The sequence below is a fragment of the Quercus lobata genome, chromosome 2 (genome assembly GCF_001633185.2).
Source record: "Quercus lobata isolate SW786 chromosome 2, ValleyOak3.0 Primary Assembly, whole genome shotgun sequence".
Classification (NCBI taxonomy): Eukaryota; Viridiplantae; Streptophyta; class Magnoliopsida; order Fagales; family Fagaceae; genus Quercus; species Quercus lobata.
The window spans coordinates 78064315-78088025 of NC_044905.1; the positions used below are offsets into that span (position 1 = coordinate 78064315).

Genomic DNA, 23711 nt, shown 5'->3' on the forward strand with positions numbered 1-23711 from the left:
AATTCAGTAAATAGTTATCAACTAAAAAAAAATTAAATTAAATTAAATTTTAAAAAAATAAATAAAAGGAAGAAGAAGAAGAAGAGTTGTTAGATGCTACAGCCAATAACACTGTATTGTGAAATTTTTTGTGTTTATAATGTAATTTTTTTTTTCTTTATACATGGAGGGCATAATGGAATTTTTTTTAGTAGGAAAAGTCTAGGCACCGTCCTTCTTTTGTCTTGTCTTTGTGGAGGATTTAATAAGAGTGAATCGCAGCTCATGACCGTGAGTGATGGTGTGAAACAAAAAAATGTTTCTTTCAAAATAGTGGAATTGGTCCAATTCGATGCTTATAGTACTTATTTGGTAGGTCATTTATTTAAAAGATAATATAGAAAATGACATTGGGTTAAAGCAAAGCAAGTCAAGTAAACCTACACGGTCATTGACTTGTCGTCTTGTGAAACTTATGGGAAATTTCTATATCTGATGAGTAGAACCATTCAATGCTTTATTATTATATATGTAAGACTCTGTTTGCTCAACTTACTAAGCAAATCTAAATTGAAGAACTACACAATGCTAGGCAAGAAAAGAACTTCAATGAACTACACAATGCTACACAAATTGAAGAACTTCAATGAATTACACAATGCTCACAATAAATTGAAGATGGTTGGAAAGCCAAGAAAAACAAGTTTTATAAAAAGAAAGTCTTCCTCGGCTAAGTCCGAGGAAAGTAGTTCTAGATTATATTACTCTTAGTCTTTAGCATAGTTTCAATTCTCAGTGCTACAATGTTTTCTTTACAAATTCTCAGATGCCCCTCTACAATGGGATTTTCCTTTTTTATATTTCCCTTCTTCGCTCCATCTCAGCCATCCACGTGTTGATCAGATGGCTGGCTCTTATCCTTATCCCATCAGCACCTTCCTGAAGTTTTTAGAGATAGTTGTAAGGCTGGATATCATTATTCAGGTATCACCTCCACATTAATGCGGCCAGAGAGTTAGCTACAGAGCATTCAATGCGATGGTAGCAGTTTTCCCTTAGATATTTCTTACTTTCTCATTACCTTATCCCTTCCTAATGCTTATCCTCACCAATAGAACTGCCTAGAACATTGCATTTAATGGTAGGTCCACCCTTCTGACCTCTGCTTTGACAAGCTGAGGTGGCATTTGTCCTCGGACCTCCTTCCTGAACCATCATGATTAGACCCCTTTCTTCATTTACTAATATGCACTTCCACGATGACGTTTACCTGTCTTCGGACTATTAAGTGTCCTCGAATAGAACCCACGGCCCAATATACACTTTTGGGCCTATCATCCCTACAATTATCATTATTACATATCTCACTCTTCCATGTTAGTGGTGTCAATGGTTGATGATGATGCCAATTACTATCAAATATATTCTTAACTGTGTATGTAAACTCTTGACTTTTATTTTGTAAATCAGTTTATCTCTTCCTTCCATGCATGTTGGTGTTGTTAACTGTTCAGAATGATTGTTACACACACACATATATATGGAGAGAGAGAGAGAGAGTCTTTTTATATTTTCTAAGAATTAGATACATGAATTTGCATATATACATATATATATTAAAAAGACATTTTGCAATTTTTTTTTTTTTTTGGAGGAAAATTCTGCAAGAAATTAGAGTACATTAATTAATATCTAAAGACACTTGACATTAAATTATTAAACAATAGAATGACACTTGGCATCAAATTATTGGAAAATTTAAAACGAGATTTGGCACAAAATTGAAGTCCAGATATTTTAACTTGATTGAGTTTCCACTTTAATATAGTGTATATGATATATTATGGGTTTGAGAAACTTGTTTGATTTTACAATTTTACATATCCCAATTGGTTTAGTTGGAGTTTTTATTTTATTTTAAAAAAATTATATTCAGTTAAAGCATTTATTAGACTAGGGAAAATGGAACAAATCAAATAAAATAAAACCTTAAAAGACATATGTCTCTAAATAATCAAATTAGAACATAAGCTTATTTTCTTATTTTCACATCTTGGTCAGATTGTAAGTTTTCCTGCAATATGGAAGGTAATCTTTATAAATATGAGTCCTTTTTGGACTCACTTTTAACCACTAAAACTTTCGAACAACTGATTCCACCCATTAGAACTAGTTACCAAGTAATCTAGGAACATTCACCCCTAACAAGTTAAGCAATTTATACTCTTGCCTAAGAGCACACTCCACTTGCTATTGATAGATTAATTTCAAAAGTTGCACTTATTAGTATGAAGATGTTAATATTGATCTATGCAAAGTAAATTCGATAATAATATTAGTTTTAGATAATGTATAATTGAGCTGAAGTTATAAATTTTTAAACCTCATAGATTTTGAATTCATTAGGAAGTTAACTTTATTAATTTTGGCATAATTTTATGTTTAAATTTCCAGTACGGGTTAGTGACTAATATTCATAGCTGGCATTATAACATTTAACAATGTGTACAATATGCCAAATATTTTTCTATTATTGAACTATGAGAATGTGACTTGGCCAAATATTCATATCATAATGCAAATTGACAATTCCAAACCATTAATTATCACTGGAAACTCTCTAGGAGGGTCTATTGCCACTCTTTTCACCTTATCGTTGTTAGAAAAATTCAAAATTTCAACCACCAAACACCCACTTTGCATCACTTTTGGCTCACCCCTCATTGGTGATGAAGGCCTTCAAGAAGCCATATCAAACTATCCAGCATGGAACTCTTGCTTTTTACACGTGGTTTCTGACCATGATCCAGTTCCTAGAGTCTTAATTAATGGTTACAAGCCATTTGGCACATTTCTCATATGTTTGGAGTTGGGTTCTTCTTGTTTTGAAGACCCCCAAACCATTTTGGAGTTGTTGATGGCAGCCTATTTAGGGAGTCCTGGAAATCTAGATCCTAATAAGGTTTTTGAGTCCTATGGAACATTTGTGGAGCATCTCAACCGAAAGAAACTTTGCAAGGATACTACCTATCATGAGTCGTTAATTGATTGGACAACACTACCATTACAAGCAAGAATTATTACAAAACTAGCAGCAATTGGACTGGTGCGATCACAGGTAACTCAATTACGTACAATTCTTTTTGAATCGTATATAATTATAGTGCTTATTTGAGCTATTTCATTTGTATGTTACATATACGTTACACCTAGACAATACACGAAATAGAATAATGTAATGAATGAAATGCTTACTGATTAAGTATTAACAACTAACCAAAGCCTCTAATGTTTCTTGCATGGGTAAAAATTACTACAATTTGAAGTCTTTGTCTTTGTCCTTGTGATCTATCAAACTTCCCTTCTAGCCCAACTCATTTTTACAAGTTATTACAGCCACTGCAGAACATTGATATCAACATTATCATTGCGAAGACAGAAAAACGGGAAAAAGCGATGGCAATGTTAAACAAGCAGGCTTTTGATCCCACCAGGGGGTTGAATGAAATAAAAGTAAATATGGCGTATCTAGAACAGTATAAGAAAGTGTCTAAAAACAACAGAATTGGATACTATGACAAGTATAAGATTAAAAACCCTATTGGAATGACCACGACTGATATGGATCTGGTAAAGTATAAAAAATCCCTCACAAGTTATTGGGAAGAAATGGTTGATCAAGCAGAGAAAAGGCCCTAGACATTAGGCCGCCCCCTTCGTACCTGATTGCTCTTTGAGGGACCAAATTACCGAAGGATAATTGAGCCACTAGACATAGCTGACTACTACAACAAGGGCCTAATAGACTACATAAATAAAGGAAGGTCTAAACATTACATACAATTGGAGCAATGGCTGAAAGAAACTAAAAAACCTTCAAGTGTTCCAAATGAATTGAAGAAACAGAATGTGGTGTCAAGTCTAACAGAGGATTCTTGCTTTTGGGCACATGTTGAGGAGGCTCTAATTTCATGCAAATTGCTGAGTAGCGGAGAATCAAGTGATGAGGAGAAAGACTCTGCAAAGAAAAAACTGATTGAGTTTGAAAAGTATGTATTTGATTCGATGAAAAATTATGCAATATCTTCCGAGATTTTCTTACCTAGGAGTAGCTTCATGAAAGGGTGGGGAGAGTATAGAGAGATTATGAGAACTTCTTATAGCTCTAGTCTCTCTAACTTATTGAAGAATGACAACAATTACGAGACATATGCTAATGGCTCCCTAGAGTTTCCTTTAAATTTTGTATGACAAAGATTTGCATATTTCAATATCTATGTGTGCACTTCCCTTCAAACATGTGTGGTATTTCGAAGTCATTACCCAATAAATTGTAAATTAAGGACATCATCTTCTCAACTTTTTGTATAATAAAATTTTCAGTCTTTCTTTTGCTATTTTTGGGGATTGATACTTGGATGTGAGTAGATGAAAACAGTTTTAGTCATCATTATCAAAGGAATAGTTGGCTTTGTTTATTCTTCCCTCTCAGCAAGGTAAGGCCACACTATACCATTGAAATAGTGAGCATAATTCTCCCCAACATGACCGTTCATGATTTGCTAATATTTCTACATTTTCCTACAAAAGTCAAAATTAGGATTTTGATAGAGAAAGGAGCAGTTCAATTGATACATTAATGGTAGGGTTTATATAATGCAATTTGTAATATAGTTAGGTCGGGGGAGGATGTAGAAAAAATAGGAAAAATTATATTTTCGTTACAAGGTTTTGGTTATGGGGATAAAAGAAAAAGTGAAAGGGAAAAAGAAAATGTATTGAGTTGAATTCTTTATATTTCATTGTCTAAATTTCTTTTTATTAAATGGTAAAAATAAAGTAAGTTATAGATAGTTGAATTGGTAAAGTTTTTTATCGTTGAATAAAAATTTAGAATTTGAACTCTGCTTATACCAAAAAAATAATTGGTATTTTGGCCTAATAATAAAGGATAATTATCATAAAGTAGATGTTATAGATTAAAATTTTATTGAATCTATTAAAAAAAATAGGAGTAAAAATAACAAAATGTTGAATTTTACAAAAGTCAAATTAGTATGACAACAAGCCTTGTGAGCTGGTTAACTCTATGTTCTTCCTTCTACTTTTTTGCTCCCTCCAATAAAAGAGATTTCTCAATTAGGTGTATGTCTAAGAAATATCTTAGTAGCACTATAATGAATCAAGCTATTTATGAACAAATAGTGCTTCGCTTGAGAAAAAATCTGTTTATGTTTGTTTATTTATTAAACAAACCAAGCTCAAGCCCAACTTTAGACTCGATTATTGAACAAGTCAAGATTAAACATAATAACGCATTCATAAACAAGCTCATATACATTATGACTCAAATTAACTATATATAACATTATATATTTATATGTATACTTTTCTGAAAATATATTTATATAGAATTATAATTGGGTTATATAAGTTTGTCAATTATTTATATTTTATTCATAACATAAACCATCCATTTGTAGTAAAAAATATAAATTTATGGAGGAGTAAGACATGTTAGTCATGTTTTTACTATATATAGGAAACTAATAAGTTAATCAAGTAGCTCGTGAACAATCTTGAATTTACTCGGCAAGTAAATGAACTAAACTTGGACGTGTAATCTTGTTTGATGATGAGTTCGAGCTCAACTTGTGTTCCAAATAAAATTAAATAAACAAATCTGAACTTTTAATATTTGACTCAACTAATTTATAACCCTATATTTTATAGTAGTTTTGTAAATAACATTCTTTTGTTCAATTTTTTTTTTTTTTTTTTGATTAAAGACATTTGGTATAAAAGAGGCATATATATATGTGGGATGACAATTTAAACCAACACATGTGGGTATCCACCTCACCCATCCTTAATGGACGGGTTTTACTTGCCCCACATAACAAATAAGGCGGGAATGAAGGTTAACATTTTCCCCCGCACCCGCCCCATTTATATTTAAATAATTAAAAAAATATTTTTAAAGGTTTTTTATAAGACATATATATGTATTTTTAACATTCTAACTTTAAATTTATGATTTTTTTATATTGTATTATTAAATTTATACTTTTATGTTTTAATATTTACGTTAACGTTGTTCTTTTTTTTTTTTAATTGTTGGATCTCTACATTTGAATTGTTTTTGTATTTATTATTACTTAAACTGTTGTATTGTTATGCTTTGAAAATGTTTTATTTTGTTAGAATTGTTTTTTAATGTTTTATGAGTTTTAATTTAATATACTCAAAGTAAGCTTTTAATAAATTATATATATATAAAATTGAGTGTGGCAAGATGGGTACCCACATATACCTGTTAGAATGGGGCAAAAAAAAAAACCATCCCAAAGCAGAAGTGGGGTGGGGGCGAGGAATAGGATACCCGCTAGTTGCCATTCCTAGGTATCACACTATGTCAAGATAATACAAAGAAGAATAGAAAGGTTCAGGACAAACTACAGGATCAAGGGAAGAAGAAAGTTCATAACTCTACTTAAATGACAGTGAGCAGAGTTTGTATGTTTGTTCTTATTTTATCCTATACGACATGTAGTTTTGCATTATTGTGTATAGCTTTAATAATTGGCATGTGGACAGCATGTAGGTGGGTGTTAGTTCTGTTAGTTAGGTTTGGAAGGTAGTTAGTTAGCTCCTTTAGTTCCCTCTGTTTTCCCTTACTCGTGTATGTATATATACAGAGCACTACAACTCTTATTGATTCAATGCAATATACAGAAATTCATCAATTGCATATTCTTCTTTCTCTGTTTTCCTAATATGGTATCAGAGCAATTTTTGTCTTCCACTTAAGTTTCTCAAAATTCCCAATTCTTTTCCCCAAAATTTAGGGTTTTCTTCTTCAGAGTCTTGAAGCTTTATCAATGGCTTCCTCTGGTTCTACAAGCATCGCCATTGATGAATCACATCCTTTCTTTCTCCATCATATTAAGAGTCCTGGTGCGATATTAGTTTCACAACCATTGATTGGAGGTGAGAACTATCCTACGTGGGCACGATCTATGGAGAGAGCTCTCAGGATCAAGAGCAAGTTTTGGTTGATTGATGGATCAGTTTCTCTGACCTCAGCCATGGAGAAAGTTCCTCTCTTGGTTCAAAGCTGGGCACGAAGCAATGATATTGTGGTTTCTTGGATCATCAATTATGTTTCTCCTAAGATTGCCACAAGCATGGTGTAACGTAAAACTGCTAAGGAAGTTTGGAATAAGCTTCAGAGCATGTTTTCCCAGGATAATGGACCTAGGGTTTATCAATTGCAGAAGGATCTAGCAAGTTTTTCTCAAGGTGAGCTCTCTATGACTGAGTATTTCACCAATCTTTCAATGCTGTGGGATGAATTACAAAATTATAAACCACTTCCTGCTTGTTCTTGTGAGAAGTGTGTGTGTAATGTGAATGAGAAGATCTCTAATATTCATCACAGAGATCTATTATGCAATTTTTATGGGTCTCAATGATTCTTTCTCTCACATCCAAAGGCAAATTTTGTTGATGGATTTCCATCTATTGAGAAAGTGTTCTCTTTGTTGATTCAAGATGAGAAGCAAAGATCAGTTAGGCAAGGCAGCAACAATGGTCCTTTTGTGGAGTCCACAGCACTTGCAGCAAAGACCATGAACCTTGGCTCCAAGATCTTCAAGAAAGGCAAGGAGAAGCCCACTTGCAGCCACTGTGGTTTGCATGGACACACCATGGAGAAGTGCTACAAACTCCATGGTTATCCTCCTGGCTACAAGACCAAGCCAAAGGCTAATCAAGTTTCATCCTTTGATGTTGTTCAAGACTTAGCTGTTACCACTCAGTAAGCTTTTCCTTTTACAATGGAGTAATGTCAGAAATTACTTGCAATGATTGGAGGGAATGAAGCTCAGACCAACACTGTTGCCATGGCAAATAACATTGCTTTCAATCAAGCTTCATATTCTCAGTCCACACCCTTAGCAGGTAATCTCAAGCACTCCATATTTTCTGCTAAACTTGTGAACAAAACTGCCTTTGGTGTTGATGCTTGGGTCATGGACATAAGTGCAAGTGATCGTATAGTTTGTTCTATCTCTCTTTTTTAGTCTTATACCACTGTTTCTCATTGTGTTGTGGAATTTTCAAATGGTGAATCAGCACATGTCACTCACATTGGCATTGTTAAACTCTTTAATTCCCTTATTCTTGATCATGTTCTTTGTGTTCCTTCTTTTTCATCCAATCTATTTTCTGTGAGCCAGCTTACTCAAAGATTGCCTTTGTGTCTTGTGTTTTTATCCCAATATTTTTTCATTCAGGACCTTTCATGTTGGAAGACGATTGGAGTGGGTGAAGTCCATAATGGTTTGTATCTACTACAGAAAAGTACTTCCAGGACTACACCTTCTCTGTTAGATCATCTTTCCATTCACAAGTTTCCCAAATCAGCTTGTTCTTCTTCTATTTTTCATAAAGACATGTCAATCCTATGGAATTTTAGATTAGGTCATCCATCTTTGAGTAGAATGTCAGTTTTACAAAGTGTATTACCTTCTTTTTCTACTCAATGTACTGATTTTTGTACCATCTACCCTTTAGCTAAGCAAAAAAGATTGCCATTTCCTTCTCACAATAATATGTGTAATCAACCTTTTTCCTTAATTCATGTGGATGTTTAGGGTCCGTATTCTATTTGTACTCATGATGGCTTCAAGTTTTTCCTTACAATTGTTGATGATGCTACAAGGTCTACTTGGGTGTACCTTATGAAATCTAAATCAGATGTTAAACATCTTTTACCTTCATTTTATACCATGGTTTACACCCAATTTAACACTGGTATTAAATCCATCAAGTCTGACAATGCCCTTGAGTTCTCCTTAACTGATTTTTATAGTGCTTATGGTATTATGCATCAAAAGAGTTGTGCATATACTGCAAAATTTTGTGGTTGAAAGGAAGCACCAACATCTTTTGAATGTTGCCAGATCTCTTAAACTCTAATCTAACCTGTTAGGACATATGTGTTTCACTTGTTAGAAACATATGTCACTACTTTATGTAATTGGCTTATCCTTTGACAAAACGCACTTTACTTGTATTTGGGTAGATTTAGGATGTGTTTAAATACTTCAAGAAACCATGTTCCAAGATCAAGTGTTAAAGCCTTCAAGTCTGTCCAAGAAAACAAGTTGATAGTGCAAATTCATTAAAGCTCGACAGCTGGCTCGACAACTACATCAATCGAGCTTAAGAAAGCTATTCAAAGACTAGTGTGCTCGACACCTGCTCGACAGTTGCTCGACACCTCCTATCTGTCGAGGTTTAAGAATTTCAGAATTCAAATTTGATTTTCTTGGGATCCGTGAATATGTCTTTGGGATTTCTTTTCTCCTAACCCTAGACATATAAAAGCATTTTTTTAAGGGCCGTCAAACAGTTCACAAGTTGCACAAGCATTGAGCAAACTCTGTTCAAGCAAATTGTGACCGGAGACGAAGTTCTTACCCTAGTTCATCTCTTTCTCTTGAAGAAGTTGCTGTGTATGTGCACCGTAGGGTTTTATGACCAAGCATCTTCTTGATCTTCATTGTGTGGATGAACTAAAGAACTTTGCAACCAACAACCTTCTTAGTTGGTAACTGAAGTCATGTACTGGAATCCGTGCAATTAGTTAGTCACGTACTTGGGAGTCATGCATCAGAAAGGGGAACTGTCACTACAGAACAAGTCCAATTGGGTATTGGGGTAAGGGTTCAACTGTAGATTGATAAGGTACTTGGGATTCTTTTACTTGTAACCGCTTGTTGTGATAATAGTGGAGTTTCAAGAGTGGTAACCTGAAAATCACCCGGTGGGGTTTTTGCCATTAGGTTTTCCCCATTCGTAAACAAATCACTGTGTTATTTATTTTCCACTGCATAATTAGTCTATTGGTGATTTGTTTGTGCTACCACGCGTTTACATGATAAATTGATTAATTAATAACTTGAGTAATTAATTAATTAATTTCTATCACAAGGGGTCATTCAATTTGTGGCCTATCAAGTGGTATTAGAGCAGACACACTCTGATTAGAGTTTAATCTTTGCTGTGTTGATCCATTGACCCATGTTTGTCATGGATAGAGGACAGTCATTAATCATACCTCCTTTATTTGATGACACTAACTATGCATACTGGAAAGTACGCATGAGAACTTTCTTGCAGTCTTTAGATGAGAAAGTGTGGCAAGCTATGAAGATAGGCTGGACTAAGCCTATAGAAGCGCCAGCCGACTGGGATGATGCCAAGATTAAGGTGGCAAACTTCAACAGCAGAGCATTGAATGCGTTATTTAGTGCAGTCACCAATGAGGAATTCAAGAAGATATCCCCAAATGAAACTGCCAAGGAGGCTTAGACCATCCTCCAAACAACCTATGAGGGTACAAAGGCTGTAAAAGGTTCAAAGCTTCAGAGGCTCACTACAAGCTTTGAAGAGATAAAAATGGAGGAGGATGAGTCATTCGATGAGTTCTATGCCAAGCTAAAGGACATAGTGAACTCAACCTTCAATTAGGGGTGTGCAAAAAACCGACAAACCGAAAAAACTGCTTCAAACTGACTGAACCGATGCAAAAATTTCGGTTTGGTTTTGGTTCAGTTTGGTTTCAGTTTTATCATATAAAAAACTGAAAATTTCGGTTCGATTTTCGGTTGCAATTTCTAATAGACTGAACCGACCGAACCAAACCAAAATATATTAAATAATAATTTGTACAAAATATTTTAACAAAGTACCTAGTATCCTAGCGGCAAGGACACGTGCTTGTCTCCAGTCAGCCCAAGTTCAACCCTTAGTAATGCCTTTTTATTTTTCCTTTCCTTGTTACCAAAACTACGTCGTTTTGGGGTTTGCTTTATAACCCTATTAATCCTATTTTTAGCATTTGTCTCTCACGTTTGGGTTTTGTTCTCTCTCACTTCCGTTGGCAACATCAAGAGAGAACATCAAGAAGCAAGAAATGAAAAACCCACACCAAGAACAAGATTCAGAGAGAATTAAGAACAAGAATCCAGAAACCCACCCAAAGATCCAGAGAGAAAACATCAAAAAACCCCGTTGTCGTCGCTGCCTAGAGTCTTCACCACCTGGGTTCAATCGCCGCTGCCTCCTTCGTTGTCGCCACCTCTCTGGTTTGATTTTTCTGTCTTCGTGGTTTGGGTTTTGTTCTTTGTGGGTTTCTGTTTGGGTTTCAAGGTTTTCTAGGTTCGTGGTTTGGGTTTTGTTCTTCGTGTTTGGGTTTCAAGGTTTCTAGGCGTTTGGGTTTTGTTCTTCGTGGTTTGGGTTTTGTTCTTTATGATTTCTAGGTTTTAAGGTAGAAGGTTGTGAGTTTGATTTTGCCGGTATGCTTCTTCGCCGTTCTCTCTCTTCTTCTTTTTTTTTGGGTTTTGTGTTTGCTACTTTGCTTGGTGCTTGGTGCTTGGTGTTTGTTGGTGTTTGGGTGGTGAGAAAATTTGGGAAAGCAAAGGGATTTTCTGGGTTTGTTTATTTTTTCTGGGTTTGTTAATATTTTCTGGGTTTCTGCTTTTTGGGTTTGTTAATTTTTTTTTCTTTGTTTGCTTTCTTAGAAAATAAATGATGAGGAAACCGAAAAACCGACCAAAACCGAAATCCAACCGAAACCGACGGATTTCCAATTATTTCGATCGGTTTCGGTTGAGAATTTCACAAACCGAAAATTTTGGTTTCGGTTGGCCAACCCTTAGAAAACCGACCGAAACCGAACCAACACACCCCTACCTTCAATCTTGGGGAAACCATTCCTGAACCCAAGATTGTAAGGAAGGTGCTCAGATCACGGCAATAGAGGAATCAAAGGATATTGATAAGATTCCTTTGACTGAGCTGGTTGGAAATTTACAGACCTATGAGCTAGGGTTGACAAGGATTGGCAAGACAGGTAAAGGCAAGAGTATGGCACTAAAGGCCAAGAGTAGTGAGACAGATGAGTCTTCTGATGATGAAGATTCCAAGATGAAGTCCTACATCACCAGGCAGTTCAAGAAGTTTATGAAGAACGCAAATGGAAAAGGTTTCGATAAGGACTGTAGGCAATCCAGTTCTTCTCAGTTTAAAGGCCAAAACAAAGGGTAGAAGGATGCTAAGGAAGGTGGTCAGTACACTGTTCCAGCAGGACCTAAGTGCTTTGGCTGTCAAGGCTTCGGTCATATGAAGCATGAGTGTCCTACATATCTCAAGAGCATTGGAAAGAGCAAGGCACTTGCTGTTACCCTGAGTGACACCGAGCTTGAGGATGATTCTGACAATGAGGATGACGGAATCTTAAATGCCTTTACGGCCAATGTTAATCCTACTGATGGAATTATTGAAGATGTGGTTGAAGAAGAGGAATTGGTGGAATCTAAGTTTGAGAAGATGGATGATCAAGATGACATTCATACAGCCTATGAAAAACTATACAAGCTTTCTGAGAAGCATGAGAAATTGCATAGGCTAACCACCAAGAAGCTCAGTGAGGTGGAACTTGACCATGAGGAGCTTTCCACAAAGTTTGATGAAGCTAATCAGACCATTGGAACACTGAGGTTTAAGAACAAATTTCTTGGCGGAGAAGACCAAGAAGCTTGAAGCAGAGCTGTGTTAAGTCAGAGCTCAACTGGAAAGGACTTCAAGCACAAAGCTGGATGAGATACTGAGCATTCAGAAATCTGCTTAAGATCGAACAGGCTTAGGGTATGGTCTCTCTTCCTCTAATATTGCTTCTTCTAGTACTACTGTTTTTGTTCCTCCTACTAATAATGTTAAAATTGAGAACAATGAGATTAAAACTAAATTAGCTAGTGAGAACATAGATAAGGGTAAATCTATCTTAGGAGCACCCCCTAAGCTTGAGAAGAAAAATGTTAAAAACTCTAGGGCTAAGAAGGCTAACTCTCAAAGCCTAAACAAAAGAAGCAGCATCTCTGTCATCATTATGGAGCTGCCGATCATACTCGACCAAATTGCTACAAGTGGCTTGCCACTCAACAGAGCAACGGCATGATAGCATCTGGGAACCAAAATCAGCTTCAATCCTCTCTTGCTCCCCTTGGAGATCTTCTCAAAGCCCTCATGTTCCTTTCGAACTTGAACGGTTTTTCTCCCTTACCGCCAATTCAAGGGTTTAATCAAAGGAAAGGTTCTTCCAGGGTGTGGAAGGAAAAGGGCTCCAAGTGATTCTGTCACTTTTCTCTCTCTTCTTGTTTTTGTGTGTGCATTACTTATGTGTTTTGCTTTCAAGTTTTGAGTTAGTCTAGTTTTTATGCTTTGGTTGTTTAACATGTTTTTGTTTGGTTATTTTTTTAGTTTTTCTTTGTTTTGTATTTCATATAAAAATAAATAAATAAAAAATCAGAAAAATACAAAAACAGTGTGTGTTTGTACATTGGTACTTGTGTACCTTGGATGGCCATTGAAACAAAGTCTTCTAAAATTTGTATCATTTCTAGCTTAGATGAGCATCTCTATGCACAACTAAGCAAGTGAGCTTTGTGGCTCTTGTTAGTGATGAGTAAGATTAAGTTATCTCTTGTACTTAACACTCGTATCACTCTTTTTGACGGGAAGGACTAAAAAATCCTGAGAGAAAGGCATTAATAACCATCTCACCACTGTTGCCCGCCAATCATATATGACACCTGTATGCTTCAGCTTAGCAAAAGTGCAGTGTCAATGACATTTGTGTGCTTAGGCATAGCAAAATTGGAATATCAAATATCATTGGGTATTTCTTTTCTCTCTCTAATGCGCCCATGCATGATATGCTTGTAAGAAAAATATGCAATAGAAAAATCAAAAGCAAAAAGATCAAAAATGCTTTACAAATGATTGTAAGCATGTATTCTAGGAGATGTGGGAGTTATAGGATGTACCTCAAAGGTGATAGTTCCCATCAAGCAGTTATGATTGTGTGTGAGTTAAAGTGATTTTCTCATATCTCAAATCGTCATAACTTGTATATACATATGCAATCTTATGATGTTTTTCACACACAACACGCAATATTCTTTGCTATTCTTGATACATATACAGGTACAATGTGATTTGGCCATCACAAGGTTTTACATGTGTTAATATATGCTCACTAAACTGTCTTGACTTGTTTTTAAAATATAAAATTGGCTAGATTTTTTTAGTGAGTGTGTGTGTTTTTGAGGATCCATGTGCTTAAAATTTTTATTGAGAGATGATTTTGAGAGCTTAATATGTTGATTGGATCATTGGTTAAGTTGCATGTTGGATTGCATTCATGTCTGTGTTTTTCACATCTCGAAAAACTAGTTTTAAAAGCTTGCTCGACACCTCCTTGATACCTCCTCGATACCTTATTGTCTGTCGAGCTTCTTTAGCTTTTTCTTATCGCAATCCTGACAGCTTCTCAACACCTGGTGGATCGATCGAGAATGTTTCTGCCTCCTCGACAGCTTCTTGACACCTGGTGGATCGATCAAGAATGCTTTTGCCTCCTCAATAGCTTCTCGACACCTGCTGGATTGATCGAGATTCTTATCAAGTATCTGGTGAATTGTTCCTCGACACCTCCTTGATACCTGTATCTGTCGATGATCATTTTTCTCGACACATTCCTCGACAGATGTCTCGACACCTCTCGACACCTTCATCTGTCGAGATTTTTTTGTACACTATTTAAAGCTCCTTGTGCGATCCAGAACTCATTTCGCTCAATCTCTCTCGATACTTCTCTGATTTCTCTCCCAAACTCTCTCATCTCACTCCAATAATTGTTCCTCAAGGTTACTTCAAGCTTTTTCAAGTTTTTTTTCACTTGATAAGCTTCTAATCCTTTCACATTCATGCATTTCATGTTTAGAAACCTAGGTTTTAGGGGTTTTGAAAATTTTTGGGGGTTTTTCAAAATTGATGAGTTTTTATTGAAATTTTGGAATGGGTTTTCACTTAATTGAGTTTAAAACCTCATACATTGCATCACATTAGCATTATAATGGTATTGTCATGCATTTAGATGTGTGCTATTTGTTTGTGTGCTTATAGATTTGGATTGGGCTGAGCCCATGATGAAATTTCTTTTGCATGTCACATGTTCATGCATTTCCCATGCATACATATTCTCTTTTCAATATAATTATTATATTTGAAATTGCTTGGGACTTTTCTAATTGTCTTTCTTTTTCTCCCTCTCTTTCTGTTTACGTTAATCGTGTCTATGGCACATAGGCATAAATCCACTCTAGCCCGAAACCCTCTTCGTTCCGGAGCTTCTTCATCCTCTGATCCTACTCTATCTCATATTCGGTTCCATGATGATGATGCCTTCAAGGCATTTTCGGAGAACTTTTCTAGACGAGACATTCATTCGGAACGCCAAGTCATTCTATCAGACTTTGCCGACACTAACCTTTCCTCTGTCATTCACAGTAGGGGATGGGAGTCACTATGTGACGTCCCGGTCACCTGTCCTCTCATGCTTATCCAGGAGTTTTACTCCAACATGCACGGGATTGATCATTCAACACCTCTTTTCTTCACTCGCGTTTGAGGTACGTGCATTCCTATCACACCGCAACTTGTTGCGGATGTGCTTCGGGTCCCTAAGATAGAGTTTCTTAACTATCCTAGTTATGAGCGTCTGAGGACTGTGTCCAGGGATGAGCTCATGTCTACTTTCTGTGAGTGCCCTTCTGTTCGGGGTGAGCGTCAGTTTACACTATGTCGACTTTTTGCTAAAGGTCCTAGATTCATGAACATGGTGATAACCTTTGTTTTGCATCCACTCTCTCACTATAACTCCATTACAGAGCCTCATGCTCGATTTTTGTTATCTCTTCTTGAGCATCTTACTATAGATTTCCCTTCTCATTTCATTCTTTCTATTATAGATGTTCATCTAGATTCGATGTCCTGTGATAAGTTCATCTTTCCTTCCGCTATCACGAGGATCTTATGCCATTTTTCTGTTCCTTTTCCCTCTTCCGACCATTTCACCATTATGTGTGCCATAGATTACGCTACCATTAAACGTAGCGAGGCCCAACTTCAGTCGCGGCGATCGGATTCAGTAGCTCCTCCCTCCCGTTCAGCTCCATCCACATCCGCTCCTCCCTCTTCTTCAGGTGATGTGACTTTAGGAGACATCATGGTGCAGCTACAGCGCATGGATGCTTGCCTAGATACACTCTCTACAGAGTTGTATCAAGTGAATGTTCGTGTCGGTCGTATTGCACGGTAACAGGCGTCCATGGGTGGTTTTGCTCATGAGGCTACTCCTTCACCACCTTCTCCCATGGCTTCTGATTATGAGGATGAGGATGATGATGATGGTGATGACGATGATGCTTCGGATGATGGAGATGCTAGCTCTACTGATGAGATGTCTACTTGACACTCTTACCCTTTGTCAATCGTGACAAAAAGGGGAGTAGTTTTGATATGAGAGTAGTCATTCTTAGGGGGAGAGTTAGTATAGGATCATTTTGTTAAAGGGAGTGTTGATATGTTTTGAGGGATGTAGTGAGGATAGTATGTATCTTTTCTTTTCTTTTCTTTCCTTTTAGATACATTATTCTTGTACATGAGGTCTTGTGACCATTTATTAACATACATTGTACTTATCTTCTTTTTATATTAATGTATGTTTTTCTTTCACCTACCCCTTCATGTATTGTTTCTTTTCTCCCTTTATACACATACTTCTTATTACTTGTATGCAATCTATTATTTCCGTTTCACACAAAGAAGCCTTGATGAGTTTTGTTTAAAGTGTTTTAGAAATACAGGTTGTCAAAGTCTACTTGCCGTAAACTCTCTTCTTGCAAAGTTTTTCAAGAGTTTGTGTTAGGATAGATTTTATTGTATTTAACAAATGAATATGAGTTGAGTGATTTATGACTTCTCTCATATGTTCATTTGTTTGTTGTGGTTTTGTCACGGATTGCCAAAGAGGGAGATTGTTAGGACATATGTGTTTCACTTGTTAGGAACATATATCACTACTTTATGTAATTGGCTTATCCTTTGACAAAACACACTTTACTTGTATTTGGGTAGATTTAGGATGTGTTCAAATACTTCAAGAAACCATGTTTCAAGATCAAGTATTGAAGCCTTCAAGTTTGTCCAAGAAAATAAGTTGATAGTGCAAATTCATTAAAGCTCGACAGCTGCATCTATCGAGCTTAAGAAAGCCGTTCAAAGACTGGTGTGCTCGACACCTGCTCGACAATTGCTCGACACCTCCTATCTGTCGAGGTTTAAGAATTTCAGAATTCAAATCTGATTTTCTTGGGATCCATGAATATGTCTTTGGGCTTTCTTTTCTCCTAACCCTAGACATATAAAAGGATTGTTTTAAGGGTTGTCAAATAGTTCACAAGTTACACAAGCATTGAGCAAACTCTGTTCAAGCAAATTGTGACCGGAGACGAAGTTCTTGCCCTAGTTTATCTCTTTCTCTTAAAGAAGTTGCTGTGTATGTGCACCGTAGGGTTTTGTGACCAAGCATCTTCTTGATCTTCATCGTGTGGATGAACTGAAGAACTTTGCAACCAACAACCTTCTTAGTTGGTAATTGAAGTCGCATATTGGGATCCGCGCAATTGGTTAGTCACGTACTTGGGAGTCGTGCATCAGAAAGGGGAACTGTCACTACAGAACAAGTCCAATTGGGTTTTGGGATAAGGGTTCAACTATAAGTTGGTAAGGTACTTGGGATTCCTTTACTTGTAAAGGCTTGTTGTAATAATAGTGGAGTTTCGGGAGTGGTGACCTGAAAATCACCTGGTGGGGTTTTTGCCGTTAGGTTTTCCCCATTCGTAAACAAATCACCGTGTTATTTATTTTCTGCTGCATAATTAGTCTATTGATGATTTGTTTGTGCTACCATGCGTTTGCATGATAAATTGATTAATTAATAACTTGACTAATTAATTAATTAATTTCTATCACAAGGGGTCATTTAGTTTGTGGCCTATCATAACCTTCCTTCTGCTTATTAGGGAGATTGTATCCTCACTGCCACCTACCTCATTAATAGGTTTCCTGTCCCTTTGTTACATAAAAAGTCCCCTTTTGAACTCCTTTTTCATAAACAACCCACTTTTGTTCATCTTAGAGTGTTTGGTTGTTTATGTTTTATATCTACTCCTTTTGTTTATAGGTTGAAATTTGACTCTAGAGCATTGCCTTGTGTCTTCCTTGGTTACCCCTTCAATATGAAAGGTTACAAAGTCCTTAATCTACATACTAGGAAGATTTCTATTTCTAGAGATGTCATTTTTCATGAATCAATCTTTCCTTTTTCTCCATCCTATAAATCTTTGTTGTCTAATTCTCCTCCTTTATCAATTCCTTTACCTACTTCTTGTAACCCTACCTTTGATGTTTCCTCTAGTACTAAGTTTTTTTCTATAGGCACACCTCTAAGTACTTCATATAGTCTTTCTTCCATTTTGGTTGGTTCTTTACCAATACCCTTGCTTGCTACTCAAACTGATACTATCCCTAGTCAGTCCCCTTCTTTATCTGTTGCTCAACCTACTGTTGCCCGATCAGTCCTCTTGCTTGTCTTTTGATACACCTATTGTGTTGTCTGATCAGTCCATTTCCTTACCTGTTGACCCTCCTACTCAATCTGTTTCACTTAGGAAATCTGCTAGGGTTAGTAATAAACCTACTTATTTGGCTGATTACAAGTGTAATCAGGTCTCTTCCAACACTAACCACCCTTTGTCTTCTTATTTGTCATCTCATAGGTTATCACCTAAGCATTTGCATTTCTGTAACATGATCTCATCTATTGAGGAGACTAAGTTCTATCACCAGGCAGTTAAGGATCCCAAGTGGAGAGATGCTATGGCTGCTAAGATTTCTGCTCTTGAAGCTAACCATACTTGGGTTCTCACTTCTTTACCTTCTCATAAGAAGACTACTGGGTGTAAATGGGTGTATAAAGTGAAATATAAATCTGACGAGAGTGTGGAAAGGTATAAAGTAAGATTGGTTGCTAAAGGCTTCAATCAAAGGAAGGTCTTGACTATCTAGAGACTTTTTCCCCTGTTGCCAAATTGGTTTATATCAAATGCCTTCTTGCAGTGGTTGTTGTGCAAGGCTGGCATCTTTGTCAACAATGCCTTCCTTCATGAAGATTTGAAGGAAGAGGTTTATATGGATCTCCCACCAGGTTTCCACAACAAGGAAGGGCTTGTATGTAAGCTTGTTAAGTCATTGTATGGTCTTAAACAAGCAAGCAGGCAATGGTTTGCTAAGTTCTCCACCGCCTTACTTATGCTAGCCTTTACTCAATCTAAGGCTGATTACTCTTTGTTTTTTAAGAAGACTTCTACTTCCTTCATTGCCCTTTTAGAGTATGTTGATGATATTTTGATTGCTATTGATAACAAGCAGGTAGTAGATGAGTTAAAAGTTCTGCTTGATCAGCAATTTAAATTGAAGGACTTGGGTGACTTAAAGCTCTTTTTGGGTCTTGAAGTGGCAAGAACAACAAATGGCATTAGCTTGTGTCACAGGAGGTACATATTAGACTTATTGAGTGATATTGGCATGTTGGGGTGTAAACCAGCCAAGATTCCAGTGGATCCTAATGTCAAGCTCAGTAAATATGAAGGTAAGACTTTGCAAGATCCTAGCTCTTATAGGAGACTGATAGGAAGGCATTTATACTTAACTATAACTAGACTATATATCACTTCTGTTGTGAATCGTTTGAGTCAATTCATGGCACATCCTAGAGAACCACATTTATATGCAACCAATAAGGTACTGCAATAGCTCAAGGGAACACTAGGTCAGGGTTTGTTTCTTTCAAGCAAGTCAGACCTACACCTGAAGGCCTTCACAGATACAGATTGGGCTTCCTGCCCTGACACCAGAAGGTCTGTGACTGGGTTTTGTGTATTTCTTGGTGAATCCCTAGTCTCCTAGAAGTCTAAAAAACAACAAATAGTTTCAAGATCCTCAGCAGAATCAGAGTATTGAGCCATGGTAGTAGCTATTTGTGAAGCCAGTTGGCTTTTGTATTTACTTAGTGATCTTCAAGTCAAGATCCTCAGGCAGCTCTTCTCTTCTGTGACAGTCAGGCAGCTCTGCATATTGTGCAAATCCGGTCTTCCATGAAAGAACAAAACATATTGAGATTGATTGTCACCTAGTGAGGGATAAGGTTTTGGAAGGATTCATTAGAACGCTACATGTTAAGACAAATTCTTAAATTGTAGATTTGTTGACAAAGGCTTTTGATAGGCCAAAAACGTATTGACCTCTTGTGATGAATTAATTGATTAATTAGCCAAGTTTATTAATTAATCAAATTAACATGCAAACGCATGGTAGCACAAACAAATCACCAATTAAACTAAGTGTAGCGGAAATTAAATTAACGTGGTGATTTGTTTACGAATGGGGAAAACCAACACGGCAAAACCCCCTTCGGGTGATTTTAAGGTCACCACTCCCGAAATTCTACTATTATCACAACAAGCGGTTACAAGTAAAGCAATCCCAATACCTTATACCAACCTATAGTTGAACCCTTATCCCAATACCCAATTGAACTTGTTCTGTAGTGACAATCTCTCCTTTTGATGCATAGCTCCCAATACTTGACTAACCAATTGCGCGAAGCCCAGTACGCGACTTCAATCACCAACTAGAGAAGTTTGTTAGCTGCAAAGTTCTCCAGTTCATCCCAACGATGAAAATCAAGAAGATACTTGGTCACAAAACCCTACAGTGCACAAACATAGCAACTTCTTCACAAAAACGATGAACTAGGGCAAAACTATGTCTCCGATCACAACAAACTTTGCTCAGCACTTGTGCAACTTGTGTCTACTTTAACGGCCTTTAAAATAGTCCTTTTATATTTCTAGGGTTTGTGAGAAAAGAAAGCTCAAACACATAATTACGGATTAGAGTCAAAACAGAACTGAAATTCTGTTTTTCATAAATCTCGACAGATGCCTATCTGTAGAGTTGCTGTCGAGTAGCTGTCGAGCCACAGGGCTGGAACAACTCTTCAAGCTCGATAGATGGCTAGCTGTTAAGTTTTAATGATAGGCACTTTTCAAACTTGAATCTTGGACAGACTTGCATGGCTTCAACACTTGATCTTGAAACACAGTTTCTTGAAGTATTAAACACATCCTAAATCTACCCAAATACAAGTAAAGTGCATTTTGTCAAAGGATTAGCCAATTACATAAAATAATGACATATGTTCCTAACAAGTGAATCACATATGTCCTAACCCCTTTGGCAATCCGTGACAAAACCACAAAAAACAAATGAGATATGAGAGAAGTCATAAATCACTCAACTCATATTCACTTGTTGAATACAATAAAATCTATCCTAACACAAACTCTTGAAAAACCTTGCAAGAAGAGAATTTATGGTAAGTAGACTTTGACAACCTGTATTTCTGAAACACTTAAAACAAAACTCATCAAGGCATCTTTGTGTGAAACAGAAATAATAGATTGCATACAAGTAATAAGAAGCATGTGCAGAAAGGGAGAAAAGAAACAACACATGTAAAGGTAGGTGAAAGAGACATACATCAACATATATAAAGAAGATAAGTACAATGTATGTCAATAATGGTCACAAGACCCATGTACAAGAATAAATGTATCTAAAATAGAGAAAAGAAAAAAAGATACAAATAATCCTCACTACATCCCTCAGATATCAACACTCCCCCTAACAAAAATATCATATACTAACTCTCCCCCTAAGAAAGACTACTTTCATATCCAAAACTACTCCCCCTTTTTGTCACGAGTGACAAAGGGTAAGAGTGTCAAGTAGACATCTCATCGGTAGAGCTAGCATCTCCATCATCATTATCATCAGAAGCATCATCGTCATCACCATCCTTATCATCCTCATCCTCAGAATCAGAAGCCACAGAAGGAGGTGGAGGAAAAGCCTTAGGAGCAAAGCCACCCATGACTGCCTACCACTGTGCAATATGACCAACATGAACGTTCACTTGATACAACTCAATAGAGAGTGTATCAAGGTGAGCATCCATGCACTGAAGCTGCGCCATGATGTCTCCAAGTGACAAGTCGATTGTAGAAGAGGAGGGAGTGGATGTGGATGGAGCAGATCGAGATGGAGCAGAACGGGAGGGAGGAGCTGCTAACCCAGACTGCCTCGACCTGAACTATGCCTCACTACGTTTAACGGTAGCATAGTCTATGGCACACATGAAAGTGAAATGGTCGGACACTGGAAAGGGAACAGAAAAATGGCGTAAGATCCTCGTGATAGCCGAAGGAAAGATGAGCTTATCACGGGACGTCGAATCCCTATAGACATCTAGAATAGATAGAATAAAGTGAGAAGGAAAATCTATGGTAAGATGCTCAAGAAGGGACAACAAAAATCGAGCACGAGGCTCTATGATAGAGTTATAATGAGAAAGAGAGTGAAGAACGAATGTCATAACCATGTTCAAAAACCGAGGACCTTTTGTAAAGTTCGAACTGTAAGTGAACTGATGCCCACCCCAATTAGAAAGGCGATCACACAAAGCAAATTTGAGCTCATCTTTGGACACAGTCCTCAGACGCTCACAACCAGGGTAGTCAAGAAACTCTACCCTACGGACATGAAGCACATTTGCAACAAGCTGCGGTGTGATAGCAATGCGTGTACCTCAAACGTAAGTATGAAAGAGAGGTACTAAAAAATCAAATCCATGCATGTTGGAGTAAAACTCCTAGTTCAGCACAGATGGACATGTGACCGGGACTTCACACAGTGACTCCCAACCCTAATTGTGAATGACATCGGGTAGGTCAGTGTCGGCAAAGTCCACCAGAATGACTTGGCGTTCAAAATGAATGCCTCGCCAAGAAAAGTTCTCCGAAAAGGCCTTCCGAGCACCCTCATCACGAACCGAATATGTGAAGGAGTAAGATTAGAGGAAGTGGATGCCCCAGAACGAAGAGGGTTCTAGGACGGAGTAAACTTACGTTTTGGTGCCATAGACACGACTAACGTAAACGAAAAGAGAGGGAGAGAGAGAGAGACAATCAGAAAAGTCCCAAGCAGTTCAAATATATCAAAATATATTGAAAAGAGAGTACAAATGCATGAGAAATGCATGAACATGTGACATGCAATATAAAAGGCATCATGGGCTCAGCCCAATCCAATCCTACCAGCACACAATCAATTTTCTCACATCTAAATGCATGATAATACTATTATAATGCTTATGTGATGCAATGTATGAGATTTTAAACTCATTTAAGCAAAAACCCATCCCAAAATTTCAACAAAAACTCATCAATTTTGAAAAACCCCAAAATTTTTCAAAAACCCCAAAACCTAGGTTTCAAAACATGAAATGCATGTAAATGAGAGATTCGAAGTTTACTAAGTGAAGAAAAACTTGTAAAAGCTTGAAGAAACCTTGAGGAAGAAGTTTGGAGTGAGTGAGAGAGGTTTGGGAGGTGAAAAGACGAAGCTATCAAGAGAGAGATCAAGAGAAATGAAAACCAGATAGCACAGAACCTATATATAGAGGTTCAGTAAATCTCGACAGATAGAGGTGTCGAGAGATGTCAAGACATCTGTTGAGCCAAGTTTTGAGAAAACAAAATGTCAACAGATGCAGTTGTCGAGGATCTGTCGAGGGACAAATCAACAAAAGGCTAAAGGAAACTCGATCGATCCACCAGTTGTTGAGAAGCTATCGA

General features: G+C 37.0%; 1 protein-coding gene across 1 annotated transcript; it reads left to right on the forward strand.

Moving 5' to 3' along the window:
* Positions 1-2554: 2554 nt before the first annotated feature.
* LOC115971471 (senescence-associated carboxylesterase 101-like) lies at positions 2555-4230 on the forward strand. The gene is given in 2 exon segments (XM_031091410.1): positions 2555-3097; positions 3376-4230. Coding segments are annotated over 2 exon segments (1398 nt in total).
* The last annotated feature ends 19481 nt before the right edge of the window (positions 4231-23711 follow it).